This window comes from Oryx dammah, unplaced genomic scaffold (assembly GCF_014754425.2).
Source record: "Oryx dammah isolate SB20612 unplaced genomic scaffold, SCBI_Odam_1.1 HiC_scaffold_29, whole genome shotgun sequence".
In the NCBI taxonomy this organism is placed as follows: Eukaryota; Metazoa; Chordata; class Mammalia; order Artiodactyla; family Bovidae; genus Oryx; species Oryx dammah.
Window position 1 is genome coordinate 77539570 of NW_024070213.1, and position 19807 is coordinate 77559376.

At 35.5% G+C, this 19807-nt stretch overlaps 1 protein-coding gene across 4 annotated transcripts in view; it reads left to right on the forward strand.

Moving 5' to 3' along the window:
* The window catches only part of CNTN1 (contactin 1), a 422969-nt gene that overhangs the window by 244015 nt on the left and 159147 nt on the right, over positions 1-19807 (forward strand). For all 4 annotated transcript variants that reach the window (XM_040233499.1, XM_040233501.1, XM_040233502.1 and 1 more), the window contains exons 5-9: positions 3575-3747; positions 6085-6180; positions 14567-14773; positions 17275-17374; positions 17524-17705. In XM_040233499.1, the coding sequence (XP_040089433.1) occupies positions 3575-3747; positions 6085-6180; positions 14567-14773; positions 17275-17374; positions 17524-17705 (758 nt within the window). The remainder of the gene's footprint in view (positions 1-3574; positions 3748-6084; positions 6181-14566; positions 14774-17274; positions 17375-17523; positions 17706-19807) is intronic.

Consider the following 19807-nt stretch of genomic DNA (forward strand, 5'->3'; position numbering starts at 1 on the left):
TATTGTCATACAGCTAATTTTTAAAAAGTTGTTTAATACTGAAATAGTTTTCTTCAACATATGCGTATAATTCACTTTGTATTTCCTGCACAGAGAATGCCAGTACCATTTAACATTATCACTTAAAAATTGGCTAATGGAGATCATGCTATTAAGTAAGAAAATGGTTACCTGAAAAATACAAAGAATTTAAATATATGCACTTGAGGATAAACTGTTTTTGTATTTATTGGCCTGCTGCTGCTAAGTCATTTCAGTTGTGTCCGAGTCTGTGTGACCCCTAGATGGCAGCCCACCAGGCTCCTCTGTCCCTGGGATTCTCCAGGCAAGAATACTGGAGTGGACTGCCATTTCCTTCTCCAATGCATGCATGCATGCTAAGTCGCTTCAGTCATGTACAGCTCTGTGCAACCTCATGGACAGCAGCCCACCAGGCTCCTCTGTCCACAGGATTCTCTAAGCAAGAACACTGGAGTGGGTTGCCATTTCCTTCTCCATGTATTGGCCTGGATAACTCATAGATACAGATGACAGATAATAGTCTATATTAACCACATTTAAAGAGCATATTACATAGAGAATTCTAGAAAACACCATTTTTCAGTAGTCTCAAATCTATATTCCAGACAACAAAACAAATTTTTTAAATGACTCTACCTATCAGACAATCTACATATCTCTTCATGTTTTTTCTGGAGTACCTATTAACACTATCAAAAGTAAATTTATAAAAAGTAGCAGTCAGTTTTCTTGCTTCAGGCTGTTCAGAAAAACATACTAACAGTTTCTAGTCTGATATAAAGAATAAGTTTTTAAAATTAACCAAATGCCAATGGATTTTGGTTCCATGAAAACAAAGCAAGTGATTGACAGGGAAATTGGGGCTCTTGTGTGTTCATATCACTTGAGTTAATTGAAGGCTGTCATTCAACAAAGTTGATTTTAGTAGTAGATTTTTCTTTTCATGGATAGAAAAACAACTTTTCATTGCTATTAAAAATTTATTATCATGAACAATACACATTCCTTTCATTTCATTATACTTGAACTCATTTCCTAGTGCCTTTAACTATAATTGCAAAATTTTTCATAAAATAAAATATAAATTTATATGCAAAATCACCATCTTGGAGTGCAGTATAAGTGGATATTTTATAAATTATATAAATAACATATTTGTTCTGAAAATATTTGATGGGCTAGATTTATTTCTACCCTTAAGTCATTCATGATGGGAGTTTACATACATAAACTTGGACTTGGCATAGTATAACTAATGACAGCAAAGTACAGAATTTTACATCAAGTACAAAATTTTATAGGAAAGGAAGCTGGAACCTATATAAGTAAATTGACTTGCTCCAGAACTAGTAAATCACAGCTCTAAGACTGAAACACAGATCAAGGAAACATAATTTTTTTTTCAATATTCATCTATCTAAATGGGTTGATAGTATTTGAAAAGCTATTTTCAGTGATGGTTATTCTGTGATTCTCTTTCCTTGACGTTCATACATGTGGAACCTAAGCAAATCAGCCTCCAGGCTCCTATGGAGAATAAAAGAAAAGAAAGAGGTTGTTCTCAGATAGTGTTCTAAGAACCTGTGCTTCTCTTTGCTGCCCCACTGCCACCATAGAGACTGTAAGAAGCAAAGTTTTACATCACTAAAATTGTGTACATATTAACATCCCCTTACATCTGCCTCCCCAAAGTCCCATTTAGTTTTCTTACCACAATTTAAAAAGTAACAATAAGAAGCAAAACTTTGCTTGCCAAATATATCACCAACTTCCTCCCACAGACTAGATAAGCATTTAAGTCCCCAGGGTACGTATGCCCTTATTATCTATACAGTAATATAGAAAACTGATGGGAAGAAGTAGATGTCTAATTGTTGTGAAGATGGTCTGCATTTAACAGCAAAGTAAGAAAAAATTATTCAGCTCATGATGTAGCTTGTCTGACAAAATAACACTTGCCATAATGAAAATTTACTTAATATTCAAGGAAAGCCATACTAACCTTGGTAATCATGCAATTTGTCTTTCACATAGTACTTTGATATTTATGGTATGTTCTGTGATAATTTGTCATTCATGGCAACATCATGAAAGATAAAACAGGGAACTTTTTTACTTATCAGTCTTGAGACTTTCACTATCTTGCCCTGTCTCACACAATAACAAGAACTCTAATAAAAATTGTATTTAAGGCTGTGTGAAAGGGATTATAACAATGGTGAATATTCTGAAAAATCAACTAGATGAGTGAACTTACCTAATCACAGCAAAATTTAATCATTATATGACATCAAGAGCAGAATCAGACCCACTGGGAAGAAGTTAAAACAAGAAATAAAAATTTGGAGTGAATATAATGGGGAGGAATTTATATTGATATCTTATATTTTGATATAACTAGTGCTTCACAAGGGAAACCACTGCCTTGGCAAATGCTAAGTGACTCGACATTGGGTGGTTCAGGCAGGGACGATATTGCCATCAGCTAGGATGAAGGGGATGATTTATTCATAGGGCTGATATTTGGTAGGCTTTGAAAAGCAAAACATGGTTTTCTGTGTTTGCTTTTAAATTACTTCCCACACTGTAAAAAATAAAACTAAAAATGTTCTAGTAATTTGATTTATTAAAAATATTATAAAATTATTAGGCCTTTCTGGCAAGATGCTAACCCTAATCAGAATTCTGCAGCCAGGACGTGAGTGATGGGGCCACAGCCCACTGGTTGACATAACTCTTGTTTTAGAACACTGCAGAAGACATGAAACTTTAACCCTAAAAGAGAATGATTATAAAATAATGTAGGGGGTCAGCTTAGTTGAAAACTATTTTATATATGCAATCCTCTCATCATCTCACCATGAAAGTTTCCTGATTCTAGTTAGTTTAGATTCTAGATTCCTGTTTCTAGTTAGTTTATTCACCATCACCATCAATACACCTGCAATAATGTATCTGTGGCCTGGAACCAAGACCCAATTGACTTTAGCCATTTTCAAATGGTGTGATCGGCCTCTAGTGGTCAGAATATGACATTAACTGAGTAAAACCCTGATTTCTATTGGTTTGTTTTACTCAAAATGAAATTTTATTCAAAAATGACTTTGATATTGATATCTTATATTTTGATATCTTGTATTGATATCTTATATTTTATTTCTACTAGAGTAATATTTTAAATATTTATATAACATTTATTTATTCATGAATCTACTGCATAAATGGTTATCATTTATGATCCATGTATATCTGCTAAGAAACCAGTTTATGTAGCAAAATTCAGTGAAATATTTGTCCTTTGGAATGCCTCATGCTAAAAAAGGAAATATCTCATATACTTGAACATTTACCTTTCTGTGCCTGAACTAAGTTATAAATCATGAGCCCAGAGACATGGAATTATAGAATATGAAGAAGTACCACTCTGAGTCAACTACTTAATCATCTTCTTTCATATGGAGCTGTACTCATATTATTTTAGAACAATGTTATCCCAGGATACTGATTTCAGTCCTCTTGACATTTGATATGGCATTTACTTATTTTTTCATAGATGGAGAATGAATAATGGGGATATTGATCTGACAAGTGATCGGTACAGTATGGTAGGAGGAAACCTTGTTATCAACAATCCGGACAAACAGAAAGATGCTGGAATATATTACTGTCTAGCATCAAATAACTATGGGATGGTCAGAAGCACTGAAGCAACCCTGAGTTTTGGATGTAAGTAATTGTGACTTTATAATGGGTATGTGCATTTAGGTAAAGAAAATTTTAGACATTATCAGAAGAATTAAGCAAAAAAAGGAGAAATCCAGGAGAAAGAAAAGTGAGAGAAAGACTTACAGATGAGGTGGGTTTTACAAGATTAATGGGCCTTAATTGTGTGGAGAAGAAAAACAATTCCAAGAGAGCAAAGTGTTATGAGGAATATTATGAATGTACTTAAAGTAGTGAAAGATAACACTGGAAAATAAACTAAGGTCATGTTCAGAAAGATCTTGAATAAGTTTCTAAAAATTACTCTCAATGGAAATGCTAAGCGTTGGAGTCTCACTAAGATAACACTGGAAAATAAACTAAAGTCATGTTCAGAAAGATCTTGAATAAGTTTCTAAAAATTACTCTCAATGGAAATGCTAAGCGTTGGAGTCTCACTGGGGATGATATTGTTCCCAAGGTAGTGAAAATCAGTTCTTGGAGGGAGGGAACCATTTTGTATATTACAACATAATGGTCTTAGTCCTTAGTATTTAATTTTTCTTATTAGTAATGAATTAAATGTTAACTGATTTAAGTTTAAATTAAATAAAATTTCTCCTTTTAGGGACAATAATAATGAAAATACTTTGAGAAACGTGCTAAACGAAAAGTTAGAGGTTATTATGAAATAAAAAGGTGTATTGGGAGAAGAGTTAGACTAGATGTTCTCCATACATGATTTTATAAGTCACCATTTAAATATTTTGCAAAGTGAATTATAGGATGAAAGTGACATTTTTAAAAGGACCCAAGTGGTACTAATTACCAGAAGGGAGTGAGACAAAATCAGCAAGTTGCAGCCAGATTAAATTCATGTGGTGACAGTGAGAGCGCAAATGATAAACTCAATCCTTGAAGAAATATACAACAGATTCACTGAAGGAAAAAAACCTTGCATATTTTCTTAAGGGAAGTCTAGTCAAAGGGCAGAAATATTTTGCTCTCTTTAAAATGGAGTGGAGCAATTAAGACCAATTTCAAGGATAAAAGGAAGCACGTCAATGGTCTCTTCACATTTAGAGGAGATATTGTTATCCACAGTGAGACAGACTCCAACTAAGTTTTAGAAGATGAATAGCATTCCAGGGAGACATCAGGACAGGAAAAGTAGATTTGAAGGGTTCTTTGCAAAAAGGTAATTATTGGAATGATAATTTTTCAGAGATGTAAACATATTAAGAGAATTAAAAACTAGATTTCATAATTTGAGTACTGATCATAGCATATTAAGAAGCAGAAACATTACTTTGCTGACAAAGGTCCATTTAGTCAGAGCTATGGTCTTTCTAGTAGTCATGTGAGAGCTGGACCATAAAGAAGGCTGAGTGCCGAAGAATTGATGTTTTCAAATTGTGGTGCTGGGGAAGATTCTTGAGTGTCCCTTGGACAGCAAGGAGATCAAACAGTCAACCCTAAAGTAAATGAACCTTGACTATTCATTAGAAGGACTGATTCTGAAGCTGCAGCTCCAATCCTTTGGCCACCTGATGTGAAGAGTCAACTCGCTAGAAAGAACACTGATGCTGAGAAAGATTAAGGGAAAGAGAAGGGGGCTACAGAGGATGAGAAGGTCAAATGGCATCACCAACTCAATGGATATAAGTTTGAGCAAACTCTGGGAGATAGTGAAAGACAGGGAAGCCTGGTGTGCTGCAGTCCATGGGGTCACGGAGTCGAACATGACTTAGTGGCCGAACAACAACTGATCACACATAAGGAACTGGAGATGAGACAAGACTGAAACAGGATGAGAGCCAGTAACACAAATGAAGAATCAGATAGTAGACTGTCAAAGAAACCAAGCAAAGTGTGAGTTCCAAATACACAGAACACAGTGAAGGAAGTAAAAACTGAGGGGAGTCCAGAATTTGAAACAGAGCAAGATTATAGACCTTTACGTTCCGCAGCGAGGATTCTGCCCTTCATCCTTACTCCTTCTCCCCACTGGCGTCCTCTCTCAGACTTTCTCTGGTAAAGCCCTGGGTTTGTCTGTGCACATTGTATTTCCAGATACTCTTACAGAAAGTCTTCCTAAATCTGAAGCAAAGTTTAGAAAATGCACAGTCTTCCGGGTTGTCCCAACAGTTATACAGATGCTGCCAATGTCCATATTCTTCTGTAATGTGTGCACATTCCAGTGTCTGAAAAGGCTGGAGGAGGCTTTTGATAAGCTTCACCAAACCAACAGAGAAATATTGTATCTAAAAGTGAATTAACAGCTGAAAAAGAAACTTTAATGAGTATCAATTTTTCCATTGCCCAGAGAATGAATGTTTTCTTTCTTGCTTTCATAATTAGATCTTGATCCTTTCCCACCGGAGGAACGTCCTGAGGTCAGAGTGAAAGAAGGGAAAGGAATGGTGCTGCTCTGTGACCCTCCATACCATTTCCCAGGTAAACTTAGCTCTTCTATGATTATAAGCATCTAGGAAATGAAGTGGGAACATTTTATTTCTTAATGATATTGGAGCATTTATAATTAAGACTCAATATTTGTATAACTTTCTAATACATCACTTAGTAGAGCTTATAGATGCTTGCTTCTTTAAACAGTTGTCCCTAATTCCAAAGGTCTATGATCATTTCAGCTTATAAATGACATATATGTTGGATTATGTTCCTATAAAAATCTTGTGACACTGGAGAAAATATGGTAGATTTTCTACAAATAATTCCTGTAATAGAATAGTACCCTCAAATGGTAAAGAATCTGCCTGTGAGTCAGGAGACCAGGGTTCAATCCCTGGGTTGGGAAGTTCCTCTGGAGAAGAGAATGGCAATCCACTCCAGTATTCTTGCCTGGAGAATTCCATGAACAGAGAAGCCTAGTGGGCTACAGTCTGTGGGGTCACAAAGAGTCGGACACGACTGAGTGACTAACACAGTAACACAAGGAGGAAATAATCATTTAATTAATAATTTGGCATCTAAAATATACTGCTGCTACTGCTGTTAAGTCACTTCAGTCGTGTCCGACTCTGTGTGATCCCATAGACAGCAGCCCACCAGGCTCCCCTCTCCCTGGGATTCTCCAGGCAAGAACACTGGAGTGGGTTGCCATTTCCTCCTCAAATGCATGAAAGTGAAAAGTGAAAGTGAATTCACTCAGTCATGTCTGACTCTTAGCGACCCATGGACTGCAGCCAAATATACTAGGAACTGTAATTAAACACCAGAAAGAAAGAGACATAATAAGTTATTAATCTCTTTAGGAGTTCTAATCCACAAACAAAATGTGAGTTCCAAATACATATAGTAAAGAAAATAAAAGCTGAGGAAAATCCAGAATTGGATACAGAGCAAGATTGTTGACCTTCACGTTCCTCAGTGAGGATTCTGCCCTTCATCCTTACTCTTTCTCCCCCTGGAGTGCTCCCTCAGACTTCCTCTGGTAAAGCCCTGGGTTTGTCTGTGCACACTGTGTTTCCAGATACTCTTATAAAGAGTCTTCCTAAATCTGAAGCAAAGTTTCAGAAATGTGCAGTCTTCAGAGTTGTCACAACAGGTACACAGGTGCTGCCAATGTATCCCTGTACTCAAGAAAGGGGCTAAACTGAAGTTCATCTGTTACAAGATTCCACTTTGGAATACATGTTTTCAGTAATTTGATATGGCTAAAATGAAAGCTACAAAACCATTGATTAAAAGATGAATACTGCATATATAATATCTTCATTCATTTCATTTATCAAACATTTTCTTCAAACAATATATTTATACCACTTTTCTTTCTAAAAAAGTATTCTGGGTTCTTATAGTTTTAATCTTATGTCATAAAGTTGTCTCTAAATATCTCTATATAGAATGATTCATAACAGACTATTATAAATCTGGAATATATTAATATGGAATATACATACATATACATATATACTATTCTGATTGTGTATAGATAATAGACTGTTTGTAATCAAATGTTGATCATTTTTTTCTTATAACTGTGGGAGAAAAAGAATTAGTTGATATACATAGGAGACTCAGTAGACATGAATCTGAGCAAACTCTGGGAGACATGGAGGACAGACGAGCCTGCCATGCTGCAGTCTATGAGGTCGCAGAGAGTCTGACATGACTTAGTGGCTGAACAACAACAAAAGGAGAAATTTATGGATTCAAATGTTGAGTGAGATTTTCATTAAAGGGCTTAGAGAAGAAGAATGACAAGACATCACTTAAGTTCTAGAAAGACAAATCTGGTTACTGTTCTATGAAAAGACTCAGCAGAGTATAAAAGTGAAACCAGGAGTTGAGTTAAAGGTATTGACATCATGTAGGCAATGAAAGATGGACCAGAGCAGGGGAACTGGAGGTAGGAAGAAGTGGTTAAATTCAAGATATAGTTTGCAGGAAAAGGTAAGAGTACAGGCTGGTAGACTTTATGTGTGAGATATAAGAGAAACACAGGAGTCTAGATGACATCAGAGTATTTGTCATGAGATCTGGAGAGGATGGAGTTGTCTGGAAGAATAGGTGTGGATGTAAGAGTGAGGTACCTAATTTAAAATTCCAAAAAGAGTTGTTCAGTTGGCAGTTCTATGAATGTGGAACCCAGGGGCAACATCTGAGGTAGGAATATCAATTTGTGATACAGCATTATATAAATTGTTTTCAAAGTCATAGGACTGCATATCATTACCTAGGGAAGTAGTATAGATAGATATAGGGGGAATGGTTCAAGGAACACAAACTATGGGATTTTTCTGAGATGAGTCTTGTTTTCAAGCCTCTGTGGCATCTTTACAGCTTTGTTGACTGAAGAATTTCATGGACCAAGACTAAGGTTGGTAGAAGCTTCAAATCATTAAGCCAAATGAGTGTATTACCTCTTCATCCTGATAAAGATACAAATGTTTATATGTGTAGGAGCATATGGGAGGTCTTTTAAATAAGCCAGAGAAACATCATTAATCACAGAATAGAACCTGAACAACTCTTCATCTCCACTTGTGCTCTTAGTGAATTATGACCTCTTTGAACATTACACATGACACCTTCAAATATAAGAATGGACATATGCTTCAAGACCATAGTGTGTATATAAGTGTGTACTATTTTACCATTTCCATGTCATAAATCTATCTTTCCACTATATGAAGTTAAGGTTTTGTATATTGCAGTTAATATTTCATGGAGTTGAAGGTATAAAGGAACCGACCAGGTTTGGATTCTGAACCTCAAAGAACATTATATATGCAACTATTTATAGTAGTCAAATCTTGTTGGCTCTATTTGGTGATCTGAAAACCTAAAATTTACTCCTTACTAAGTCAGGTTAACTTAGCCATAACTACATCTCAGTTTACTTGTTTAAAATTTGAGAGTAATAATTCTTGTGCCACCTACTTCACAGACCTTGTTATGAGATTCAAATTTAATGTTTTTAAATTATAAAATGGATATTTAATTTAAAAGGACTATTATTAAAGTAAATAAAATGTATTTAGTACATTTAATGTTATATTTTGAATCATCTTTAAAACAAATATAGTATATCTCACTTCACTAAGGATTTTTTTATTCACAACTATTGAATTTACCTCTGATTTATGCACAGGAAAAAGATCTAGGGGACAATCTCATCATTTACAATCACTACATTTTTCTATGGATTTGGGTGTTGTACAATTTCTTGCAAAGACGAAACTCTTATTTGAACCAGTTTGTTTATTTATTAGGAATACTTATACATAACTATATCAATAAAAATGTTGATTGAATTTTATAACAACACTTGATAGGCAACAGATTGCCTAGTGCCTAGCACAGGATATGTGTCCAACAAATATTTGAGGAATGAGAAAGTGAAAGAGTAAATAAATGTGTTCATTAAATTGATAGATACATAGTGATTATATTTTAACAAAAGATAAATTTCCTGTTTAGATCTTGTTTTATTAAATAGAAGCATTAATTCATTAATGTGTAAGACTTTCTAAACCCCTGGGTCCTCAGAAAATGGAAAAATGATTCTTTGATTCCAGGTAATTTTGAGAACCATCAGAAACTGAGTTACACATCTCACAAAATAGAAATCATATATGTGCATATTCAGTAAGAGAATTTATAAAAGCCCATCATATGAAGAGTGAGTACTATTGAGAAAATATAAGTATCTAATAATAGACATGGTGTGGATTTTTAAATAAATAAGAAAATGGGAATACTCTTAAGAGAAAAAACTCATTAAATGTTGAATATGATATTGAATGAATCTCAATAGACTAGAAAGTTAAGCATAAAAATAGACAAGCATGCTAGACCATAGTAGGGAATATATGAATCCACAGTATAACGTGGTATAAATTTCTTTCTAAAAGAATTTAATATATAGTTTACTATAGGTGTCAAAGAAAAGTTAGAAGCTATTGTGATTTTATTGGTATAGATAAATTCTGTTCTAGTGAGGTTAATTAACAACAAGAACAACAACAAAAAGTACAAACATCTTCAAATAAGTTTGTAGACAGAGAGAGCACTTAAGTACTTCAAATATATTTCAAGGAGAAATGTAAAATTATTTATCAAGCTTGGGTAAGTGGTATATTTCAAAGTAATACAATGAAACTAATCAAATGAACTATAATTGGCCAAAACAAATCTCCCCTGTAATATGGTCCAGACTCTCTTGAGGCAAAGAAAAAAATCCCAGACACCTATCAATAAAAGCAATGTTTTTGAAACAGTCCTTGTATTTACTCTTCCTAAAAAATAATTTTATAATTATTTATTATTTAAGCCAGACAGCAAGGCTATGAGGAAAATAGCTGCTGACTTCTTCAGAGATGGTTAATTTTACCATTTGCAGGGAGTAAGGGAAGGCAAATAATCCACTGAATGCCCATGAGAACTGGGTCAGAGTTTGGCTCTTGATTACCTAAATTAAGCTTCATTCTTAAGTCTGATCAGCAGGCCAGCAAGCACACCAACTGTGGAACAGTTTCGGTAGTTCCGGGGTGGAAAAGAAAGTTAGATCAGTTCTGCCTTCCTATTGCTAAATGAGAGTCCCTTGGACTGCAAGGAGATCAAACCAGTCAATCCTAAGGGAAATCAGTCCTGAATATTCATTGAAAGGACTAATGCTGAAGATGAGGCTCCAATACTTTGGCCACCAAAGAAATGACTCATTGGAAAGACCCTGATGCTGGAAAAGATTGAACGCAGGAGGAGAAGGGGATAACAGAGGATGAGATGGTTGGATGGCATCACCAACTCGATGGACATGAGTTTGAGTAAGCTCCGGTGGGTGGTGATGGACAGGGAAGCCTGGCGTGCTGCAGTCCATGGGGTCACAAAGAGTAAGACATGACTGAGAGACTGAACTGAACTGATTGCTATACATCCTTTGGCAAGTCAACCTAGCTAAACCTCTGTGTCCTTGTTTTAAAATGACAATAGTGATCTCTAGCTTTGATTTAGTGAGAAATGATAGCCTCCAACGTATTGCAATTATTCTTTTGTCCAAGTAGATGGTTTATCAGTAGACAAAAATCTATTAAATAAATTTATATTATTAATATTACAAGTCCCACAAGGGCAACGACCAAATTTGTCTTGTTTAGTGGCACATAGAAGTGGCACCCCACTCCAGTGCTCTTGCCTGGAAAATCCCATGGATGGAGGAGCCTGGTAGGCTGCAGTCCATGGGGTCGCAAAGAGTCAGACACGACTGAGCGACTTCACTTTGACTTTTCACTTTCACGAATTGGAGAAGGAAATGGCAACCTACTCCAGTATTCTTGCCTAGAGAATCCCAGGGATGGGGAAGCCTGGTGGGCTGCCGTCTATGGGGTCGCACAGAGTCAGACATGACTGAAGTGACTTAGCAGCAGCAGAAGATAACTCAGTAAACTGAAGGGGAGGCCCAATTTTGATCCGTTGGTCAAGAAGATCCATGGAAAATGGGATGGCTACCCACTCCACTATTCTTACCTGGAGAACCCATGGACAGAATAGCCTGACAGGCTACAGGCCATGGGGTTGCAAAGAGTTGGACACACTGAGCAACTAACACTTTCACATTGAATATTTAGGAAAATACCCAGTGGGCCTTAAATCAGCCAGACCAATTATTCTGTAGTACAAGATTTATGTTTTTACCAACATCATGGCAATAACTTCTCTGACCTAAATTTTCTCCCTTTAAGATTCAAAGAGTAAAACATTATCCTGTTCCTCTTCTCTAATGAGTGGTACACAGAAAAATTTCTTAGAATTTAGAGAAACTGAGTAATATGGTAGTTAAAATAGCCTGACCAAAGTCATATTAATATTTAGTCCAGAATTAAAAATACAGGTCTCCATATTGACATAACTATGGAGTGTTCAGAATATTCTGAATTAGTTTTGTGTGTGGTATCTTGAAATATTATATAGCTAAGAAAATTATTTTGTAAGGAAATCTGTACTTTCCTGACTCTTTCTGATTTTTTTGGAATTTGTGTCCAGAAATCATTACAAAAATATTAATTTTCTTTTTAAGTGAGAATACAAAAATTATTTCAACACTAGACTAACTCACATCTGTTAAATATACTATAAATATTATTTTGATTCATAGTCTGTTAAAATATATGACAAATGTTATTTCTAAATACTATAAAGATAGAATTATTTGTTTCCCAATTCCAAAAGCCTGATTTCAGCAATTTAAGCAGCCTCCAAAGTTTCTGCTTATTTTGTTTCTTCTGTGGATTTTACCTGACCTTCTTAAATCAGTATAAGGATAACAATTAATATTAATAGAATCATTCACTTGATGTCAAATAGATGGAGAAATAGTGGAAACAATAAAAGACTTCATTTTCTTGGGCTCCAAAAATCACTGCAGAGGGTGACTGCAGCCATGAAATTTAAAAAATGCTTGCTCCTCGAAGAAAAAGTTATGATAAACCTAGTCAGCATATTAAAAAGCAGAGACATTTCTTTGCCAACAAAGATCCATATAGTCAAAGCTATGATTTATCCAGTAGTCATGTATGGATGTGAGAGTTGGACCATAAAGAAGGCTAAGCACTAAAGAACTGATACTTTTGAACTGTGGTGTTGGGGATGACTTTTGAGAGTCACTTGGACACAAAGGAGATCAAACCAGTCAATCCTAAAAGAAATCAACCCTGAATATTCATTAGAAGGACTGATGCTGAAGCTGAAGTCTCTTTGGCCACCTGATGCAAAGAGTCAACTCATTGGAAAAGATCCTGATGCTGGGAAAGATTGAAGGCAAGAGGAGAAGGGGACAACAGAGGATGAGATGGTTGGATGGCATCACCGACTCAATAGGCTTGAGTTTGAGCAAGCTCTAGGAGATGTTCAGGGACAGGGAAGCCTGGCGTCCTGCAGTCCAGCCACAAAGATTTGGACATGACTAAGCAACAGCAACAAGAATCATTCACAGATACAAAGGTCTAGGAAGATGTATGCTAACAACAAGAATGCTGAGTTGGAGAAATATGGTGATTTCATTTTCTTTCATACTTAACTTTGTATTTTTATTTGTTGAAAACAAAAAGTAAACTTCTGTAATTAAAAGTTCAGATGAAAAAACAGAATAATCATCTTCATTCACTTTTATGAGACTGTATATTGCTGGAGAAAATTATACAGCTAATTTAAGTGGAATCCCCTAGACTATTATTTTCAATCATACTGGTTGTATATAGTATGCAATTCTTTTAGTTTTTCATATTCAGCTCTTTTTCATGCTCCACTTAGCAGCGTTACCAGTCGATCACCTTGAGTTCCATAAAGCAAAATGGTGTCAGGTCATGATTATTTCATTTTTAAAATATCTTGATTTTCCACCATCTTGCATCTAAATCTTTTCTAACTTGAACTAAGAGATCTTTTTCTGAGGGTACCTTTTTTTTTTAATTCCCCTGAGGGTATTTTTTCCCTCTGAGGGTATCTCCCTAGTGACAGTTGTCTTCACATGGTTATAATGTTTTAAAGGGGATTAGGATTTTGAGACTGAGACGTATGTATCACCCAGCGTTCCTTCTCATACATTACTGCTGTGCATGACTACTGGATTGTCATCCCTCAAAACATAAAGGGGAGATCCAAATGGAAAACTGGGAAAGGCAGCAATTTAATGAGGAAATTCAACTTTTGGCCTAACCAGCCAGTATGCTTAGCCAAAGGAATTTACAACAGTTAAAAGTTACCATATGATCTGCTTCCTAATATTTAAGAAAACAAGTAAAATGCCTTTTTTCCTTTTCTGTAGTTTTTACTTTTTAATGTGGCCAGGATAGGCTGCATAAACTCATTTCTAAATCTGTCATGTACAATAGGAGAATAGAAAGATATAAAGCCACAGTACAGTTGATTTTATCTTTTAAATGCAATAGAGAAGATGGAATTTGAAACTATTAGACCTGGATTCAAAATCCTAATTCTACTTAGTCATGAAATTCTAAGCAAGTCATTTAAAGTGAGTTGCATTTAGCCCATAATTAATTAAAAGGATATTAGTAATTCATGAATAATTAAGAAATAGATATTATTGCTTAGCATCACTTTATATTCAAACTACAGTAGCTTTTAGAAAATTTGTGCTGTTTATCTTGGCCTGCTTCCAACATTTGCTCTACAAAAGCCTAGATTAGATTATGTGCTAGTTTATTTCTAGAAAACAAGACTTTCCTTTGGAGAAGAGCTTAAAACTGAGTCAATAATATTTGAAAAGCCTAGATTAGGTTATGGACTAGCTTAATACTAGAAAACAAAATCTTTGCTTTTGGAGAGAGTTTAATACTTAGTCAACAATATTTTCTTCTAGATGATCTTAGCTACCGCTGGCTTCTAAATGAATTTCCTGTGTTTATCACAATGGATAAACGAAGATTTGTGTCTCAGACAAATGGCAATCTCTACATTGCTAATGTTGAGGCGTCTGACAAAGGCAACTATTCTTGCTTTGTATCCAGTCCCTCTATTACAAAGAGTGTGTTCAGCAAATTTATCCCGCTCATTCCACTACCTGAACGTAAGTATATTTGTTCCTCTGTTTTTGTAAGGTTCTCTACTTATGACCTACTTATAATAATGAAAAGAAATATCCAGTGGGCAAACCAGCTGACTGCTTCACCAGGACAAATAAAGGACATATACTTTGAAAGTCTTGGTTTTCCCTTAGATTTTCACCTAGAGAAGAATTACATCATAAAGTGTCCTAAGTGGTTGAGTTTGGATTGGTTGCCTCCAGTTCAGTGAGTGTATAGAAACCCAATTGATTTACTAGCAAAATGCCAATATATTGGTTATAAATGGGAATCACCACCATCTTTTTTTGTTTCTTGGTCAGTCCGACTTCTTAGTCAATTCATGAAAGTGAATGAATGATTATATCAAAACAAGCTGCAGTGATTACAGAATTAGGGTGAAAGGAAAGGCAATCAGATCATTTTTTATTTTTAAGGAATTATTTACATGAAGCAAATAAGTATATAAATTGCCTTTCTTTTGTAAGTAGTGTAGGGTATGACTACTGTAGTACCATATTGAATGACAGTTAAGAGTTAACACACTCTTAACTGGCCTTTCTTCAGGCTTCAGTTGAATGAACAGCATTTCATTTTTTAATGTACCTCTTCCTGCGAAAATCAGAATACAATGCTTTCTTACTTCAGGTTATTTTTATCTCAGTCCTTCTGCAACACTCATATCACTCAATTCAAGCTTCTGAGGAAATACTGGTTCTGTTGTTGACAGACTTAAGTTTCGGTCTTACCTCGAAGTTTTGTATAATAATGGTGGCAAGTCTATCATATCACAGGCATTCTATTTTATTATTATTCTCAAGATAGCAGTCATATGATTAGTATTCAATAAACATCTTCTTATTATCTGGCTTTTTTTTCCCCTCTCAAATCTTAGGAAATACTCTCACCCCTACCTCACGGAGTGAAAAGGAACCATCATGTGAAAACTTCCCTCATTTTCTTCCCTCAAAATTCAGTGCTTCTTACTTTCTTTCTCAGTGGAAAATGTGTTTTTCCTCCTGCTCAAGCTAATTGCTCCAGCTGCTCTGATTTACATTCCATTTGTTTCATTTAAGGATGTCATTGCATCACTCTTTCTTTTCTGAATCTTCAAACTCTCCTCCATTTGTTTCCTCTGCATATTCTTTTGTATTCAATGCAAACAGTCTTGAGTAATCAAAACCACTTCTTACTTGCTAAATCCAAAGGACATTTTCAGGTCTGATTCTGTATGAAATTTGACCCTTGTTGATCTCTTCTGCCTCTTGAAATCTTTATTTTCCTATTTTTTATGACTATTTCTGCCTTTGCTTATTTCCCAGCTGCCTCGGTGACAAACTCTATGCAGTATCCTTCATCAGATCTTCCTCATTCTAATATTTCTTTCCAATCTTTTGCTAGACAGTCTCATTCATTTACACCTTTATTTCACTAGAAGCCCTATGTGCTGACTCCAGATTCACTTCTCCAAAACTTTTCCCTATTCTTGCCTACATTCTGGGCTTGACGCACAGAAGCTTCTCAAGAGTGTTAAATTTGAAATATTCCAAACACATCTTTCATCTCCTCTCTAAACCTCCTCTTCTGGTGTTCTTCATCTCATTGAATAATACTATCATATTTCTCACCAGTAACTCAGGAGAGACTTTTAATTATCAACTCCTTTCCACTGATATCCTGAGGACAGTGAACACAGCAGTTCTCATTTAGGACATAAGCCCTTGGGGAGTTTGAGGAACTGTGAACCCAAAGATAGTGATTCATCTGACCCAGGATGTGACCCAGTAATCCATAGGTTCAGTGAGCATCCCAGGTGATTTTAATGAATTGGATTTTTGATCTGTATCTTGAGAAAACATTGATCCAAGGAGCAGTTCTTTTGATTCTGGTTCTAAAACACAACTTGGATCTGTTTTCCTTTCTGTTCCCACTGTGACTCTGCTCTTGTTCAGGCCCTCACTTAGACCTCTGACTCTCTGCTATATTTTTCTTCTCCCTATTCCTTCCCTTAAAACTGCCAACACATCTTCTACTTAAACTAAAAGTCAAATTCATATTTTGTCTCTTAACAAACCCTATTAATAGCTAACCATTGAGGAAATTGATCTCAAAATCTTTAATATCAGTTTCAAACCTTCTATATTGTAGATTCAAGTTCATCTTCAACTACATACACTTCAATATCATTTTGATTCCTAGACTTTTTATAATTGCCTACACACTCCTGAAGTTGTGTCAAAATATGCTATTTCCTCAACTTGAACTGGTGTGGTTCAAATGTCCTCTTTGCCTGAGATTCCCTCAGCCCTTATTTATTTCCAACAATCCTCCTTGGCCATCATTTTTTTAGAGCATTTGCTATTGATTTGGTTTATATTTCAGGTCTTTGTGTATCTATTTGTCTTTCAAGTGTTCTAGAGTATAAAGTACACACTCATGTTATGATTTTAACCAGTGTATTTAGCCTTTCTGCTCTGCTTGCTAATTTTGGTTTTCCTTAAATTAGGAACAACAAAACCATATCCTGCTGATATTGTAGTTCAGTTCAAGGATGTATATGCACTGATGGGCCAAAACGTGACTTTAGAGTGTTTTGCACTTGGCAAGTGAGTATGCTCCTAGTTTTCATTAATGTATATAGAGTTTAAATCTTGTATTGTTAGGAAATACATGTTTAAAATATTTAGCTATAAACATAGAGTAAATTGCCTTTTAAGTGTTGTGGACCATTAGCTCTTGTTATCTTCTATTTAAGCCCTGTTCCTGATATCCGATGGCGAAAAGTCCTAGAACCAATGCCAAGCACAGCTGAGATCAGCACCTCTGGAGCTGTCCTCAAGATCTTCAATATTCAGCTAGAAGATGAAGGCATATACGAATGTGAGGCTGAGAATAATAGAGGAAAGGATAAACACCAGGCAAGAATTTATGTTCAAGGTAGATACATTGTTTTAATTTTCCACACATTTAATCAATATCTTATTTAAAACCATTTTCTCGCTTGAAAAACTGGCATAAAATAATTAAGCTTAAAAATAGTAATGTGTATTACATTGTGAAAAATGATAAAATATTTATCTTTATGTCTAACTAAGTCACAAAAATGAGTAGAGAAGTTAGGAATTTATGCCACTGGTATTACAGGAACATGAATGGATCAATAGTAGTGTTCTTGATAGTTTTGAGAAAATACAATTCATATGGTTTGTTGACTTTCTTCAGGCTTTTTTTTATTTGTAGAATAACCTATGCATTATGACATAGTTTAAGCCAGTGATTCACAAATTTTACCATGTTTTAAAATCATCTGGAGGGCTTATTTAAAGACATAAATTGTTGGTTCTCATACTCAAGAGTTTCTGAGTCAGAAGGTCTGTTTGGGGTGTGAGAATTTGTATTTATAAAAAATTCTTAGGAGATGATGCTACTTGTCCAGGAGCCACTCTTAGAGAATTACTGGTCTAAGGAAAGTTTTTCTTTGATACAAGTATTTAATTGAAATAAGCTTTATTTGGGAGGAGAGAATATAGTTTCTCAGTCAATGCTTAAAACTGTACATACTGAAATGCTCCCTACAATGTTCTCCAATGTGAAATTTGCAGGTCACACCTGAATAAACATCTAAGGCTTCAATAAGGTCATTCACTGAAAGGATGAATGTACACAGAGTGTGTCCTCAGAGGCAGACACAGTAGGAGCTAGAAGAGTTAAATATAGGAAATATTTTGTCCTTGAGGAGTTCATACTCTAGTCACACCATATGAAAAACCTCCAAATTTATATAGTCATACACAGTCAAATAAATATCTACCCCTAATGTATATAATTATAAAGAAAATTGTGAGTACAATATGGGGAATTACATATGATATTGATAAAGCATTTGATAAAGGAGTACCTTAGTCTCATCAAAGTAAGGACGATAGGAAAAACTAGAGATGATGCTTGAGCTGAACTGGAATACCAGTAGACTACAGGGTACTGTGGCAGCGTCAAGACCAACCCTTACCTCCTATCCCTAGACTCCAGGCCTCTGTCTATATAAGAATGAAGTAAGCATCTCCAATGACCTAGCACATGCAGCCTCATCAGCACCATCTCATAATGTCTGCTAGGATTAGGATTATTTTAACTTTCATCTTGTGCATTTCATTTGCCTTAAGAAGCCCTTGGACCCCAGGGCCGTCTTATGGGCTACACTTCCATACCCACAGAGCTCTGCATCTTTCCTCTTCAGACTCTATATTCTCCTCATTCCTAACTTCTGAAGTCCTTATAATATGCCTCTAGAACACATAGTCCATCATTATCAGAATCCCCTATATCCGTAACTTCTTTGCACATTCCCTTTACTTATTTTTTACCTGTTTTTATTTATTTATTTTTTATTCACATTCCCTTTAGTCTTTGCTGTAACTGACACTGTTTCTACTGCAGACCACTCAAGCAGTGGCTGAATTTTCTTTCACAACCCTCATCCCCAGGTGTGACTTGTACACTTGTCCTCCTTGCTCTTTATTGCCATTGCTCGGCTATCTTTCTTTTCCTTTAATCATCTAGTTTATAATCTTATGTCAGGTTACCTCCCCAACCCATCGTTCTAAGATTTTCATTATTAACAACTATCACCACTACAAGTCTTATGACTTCATTCTTGGTGACATAAAAATCACGTGGACTATAATAATTTTTCTAACAGTCTTGTGTCTCACTTCCTTTGAACTCCTCTCTTCCAATGCTCTTATTCTACAATCTTCCTCAGCAATCCACTCCCAAGGCTGAGGGTTCAGACCTTATTGTTTCGAAAAGCGCAATCCCTTTACAATCTCAAGTTTAAGTGTTTAAACTCTGATCACCACCTTTCAAGGTTCAATATCTAGATTCCTACAGTCCTTTTAATCTACGAGCAACTATAATCAGTTAGTCTTATTCTGTTTTAACTTCCTCTCACTTTCCCTAACTTGGCCATCTCTTTTCTAAACCTGGGTTCAATCATTATCATTTCCCTGCACACCAGCTTAACTCACTCATCTCTCTCC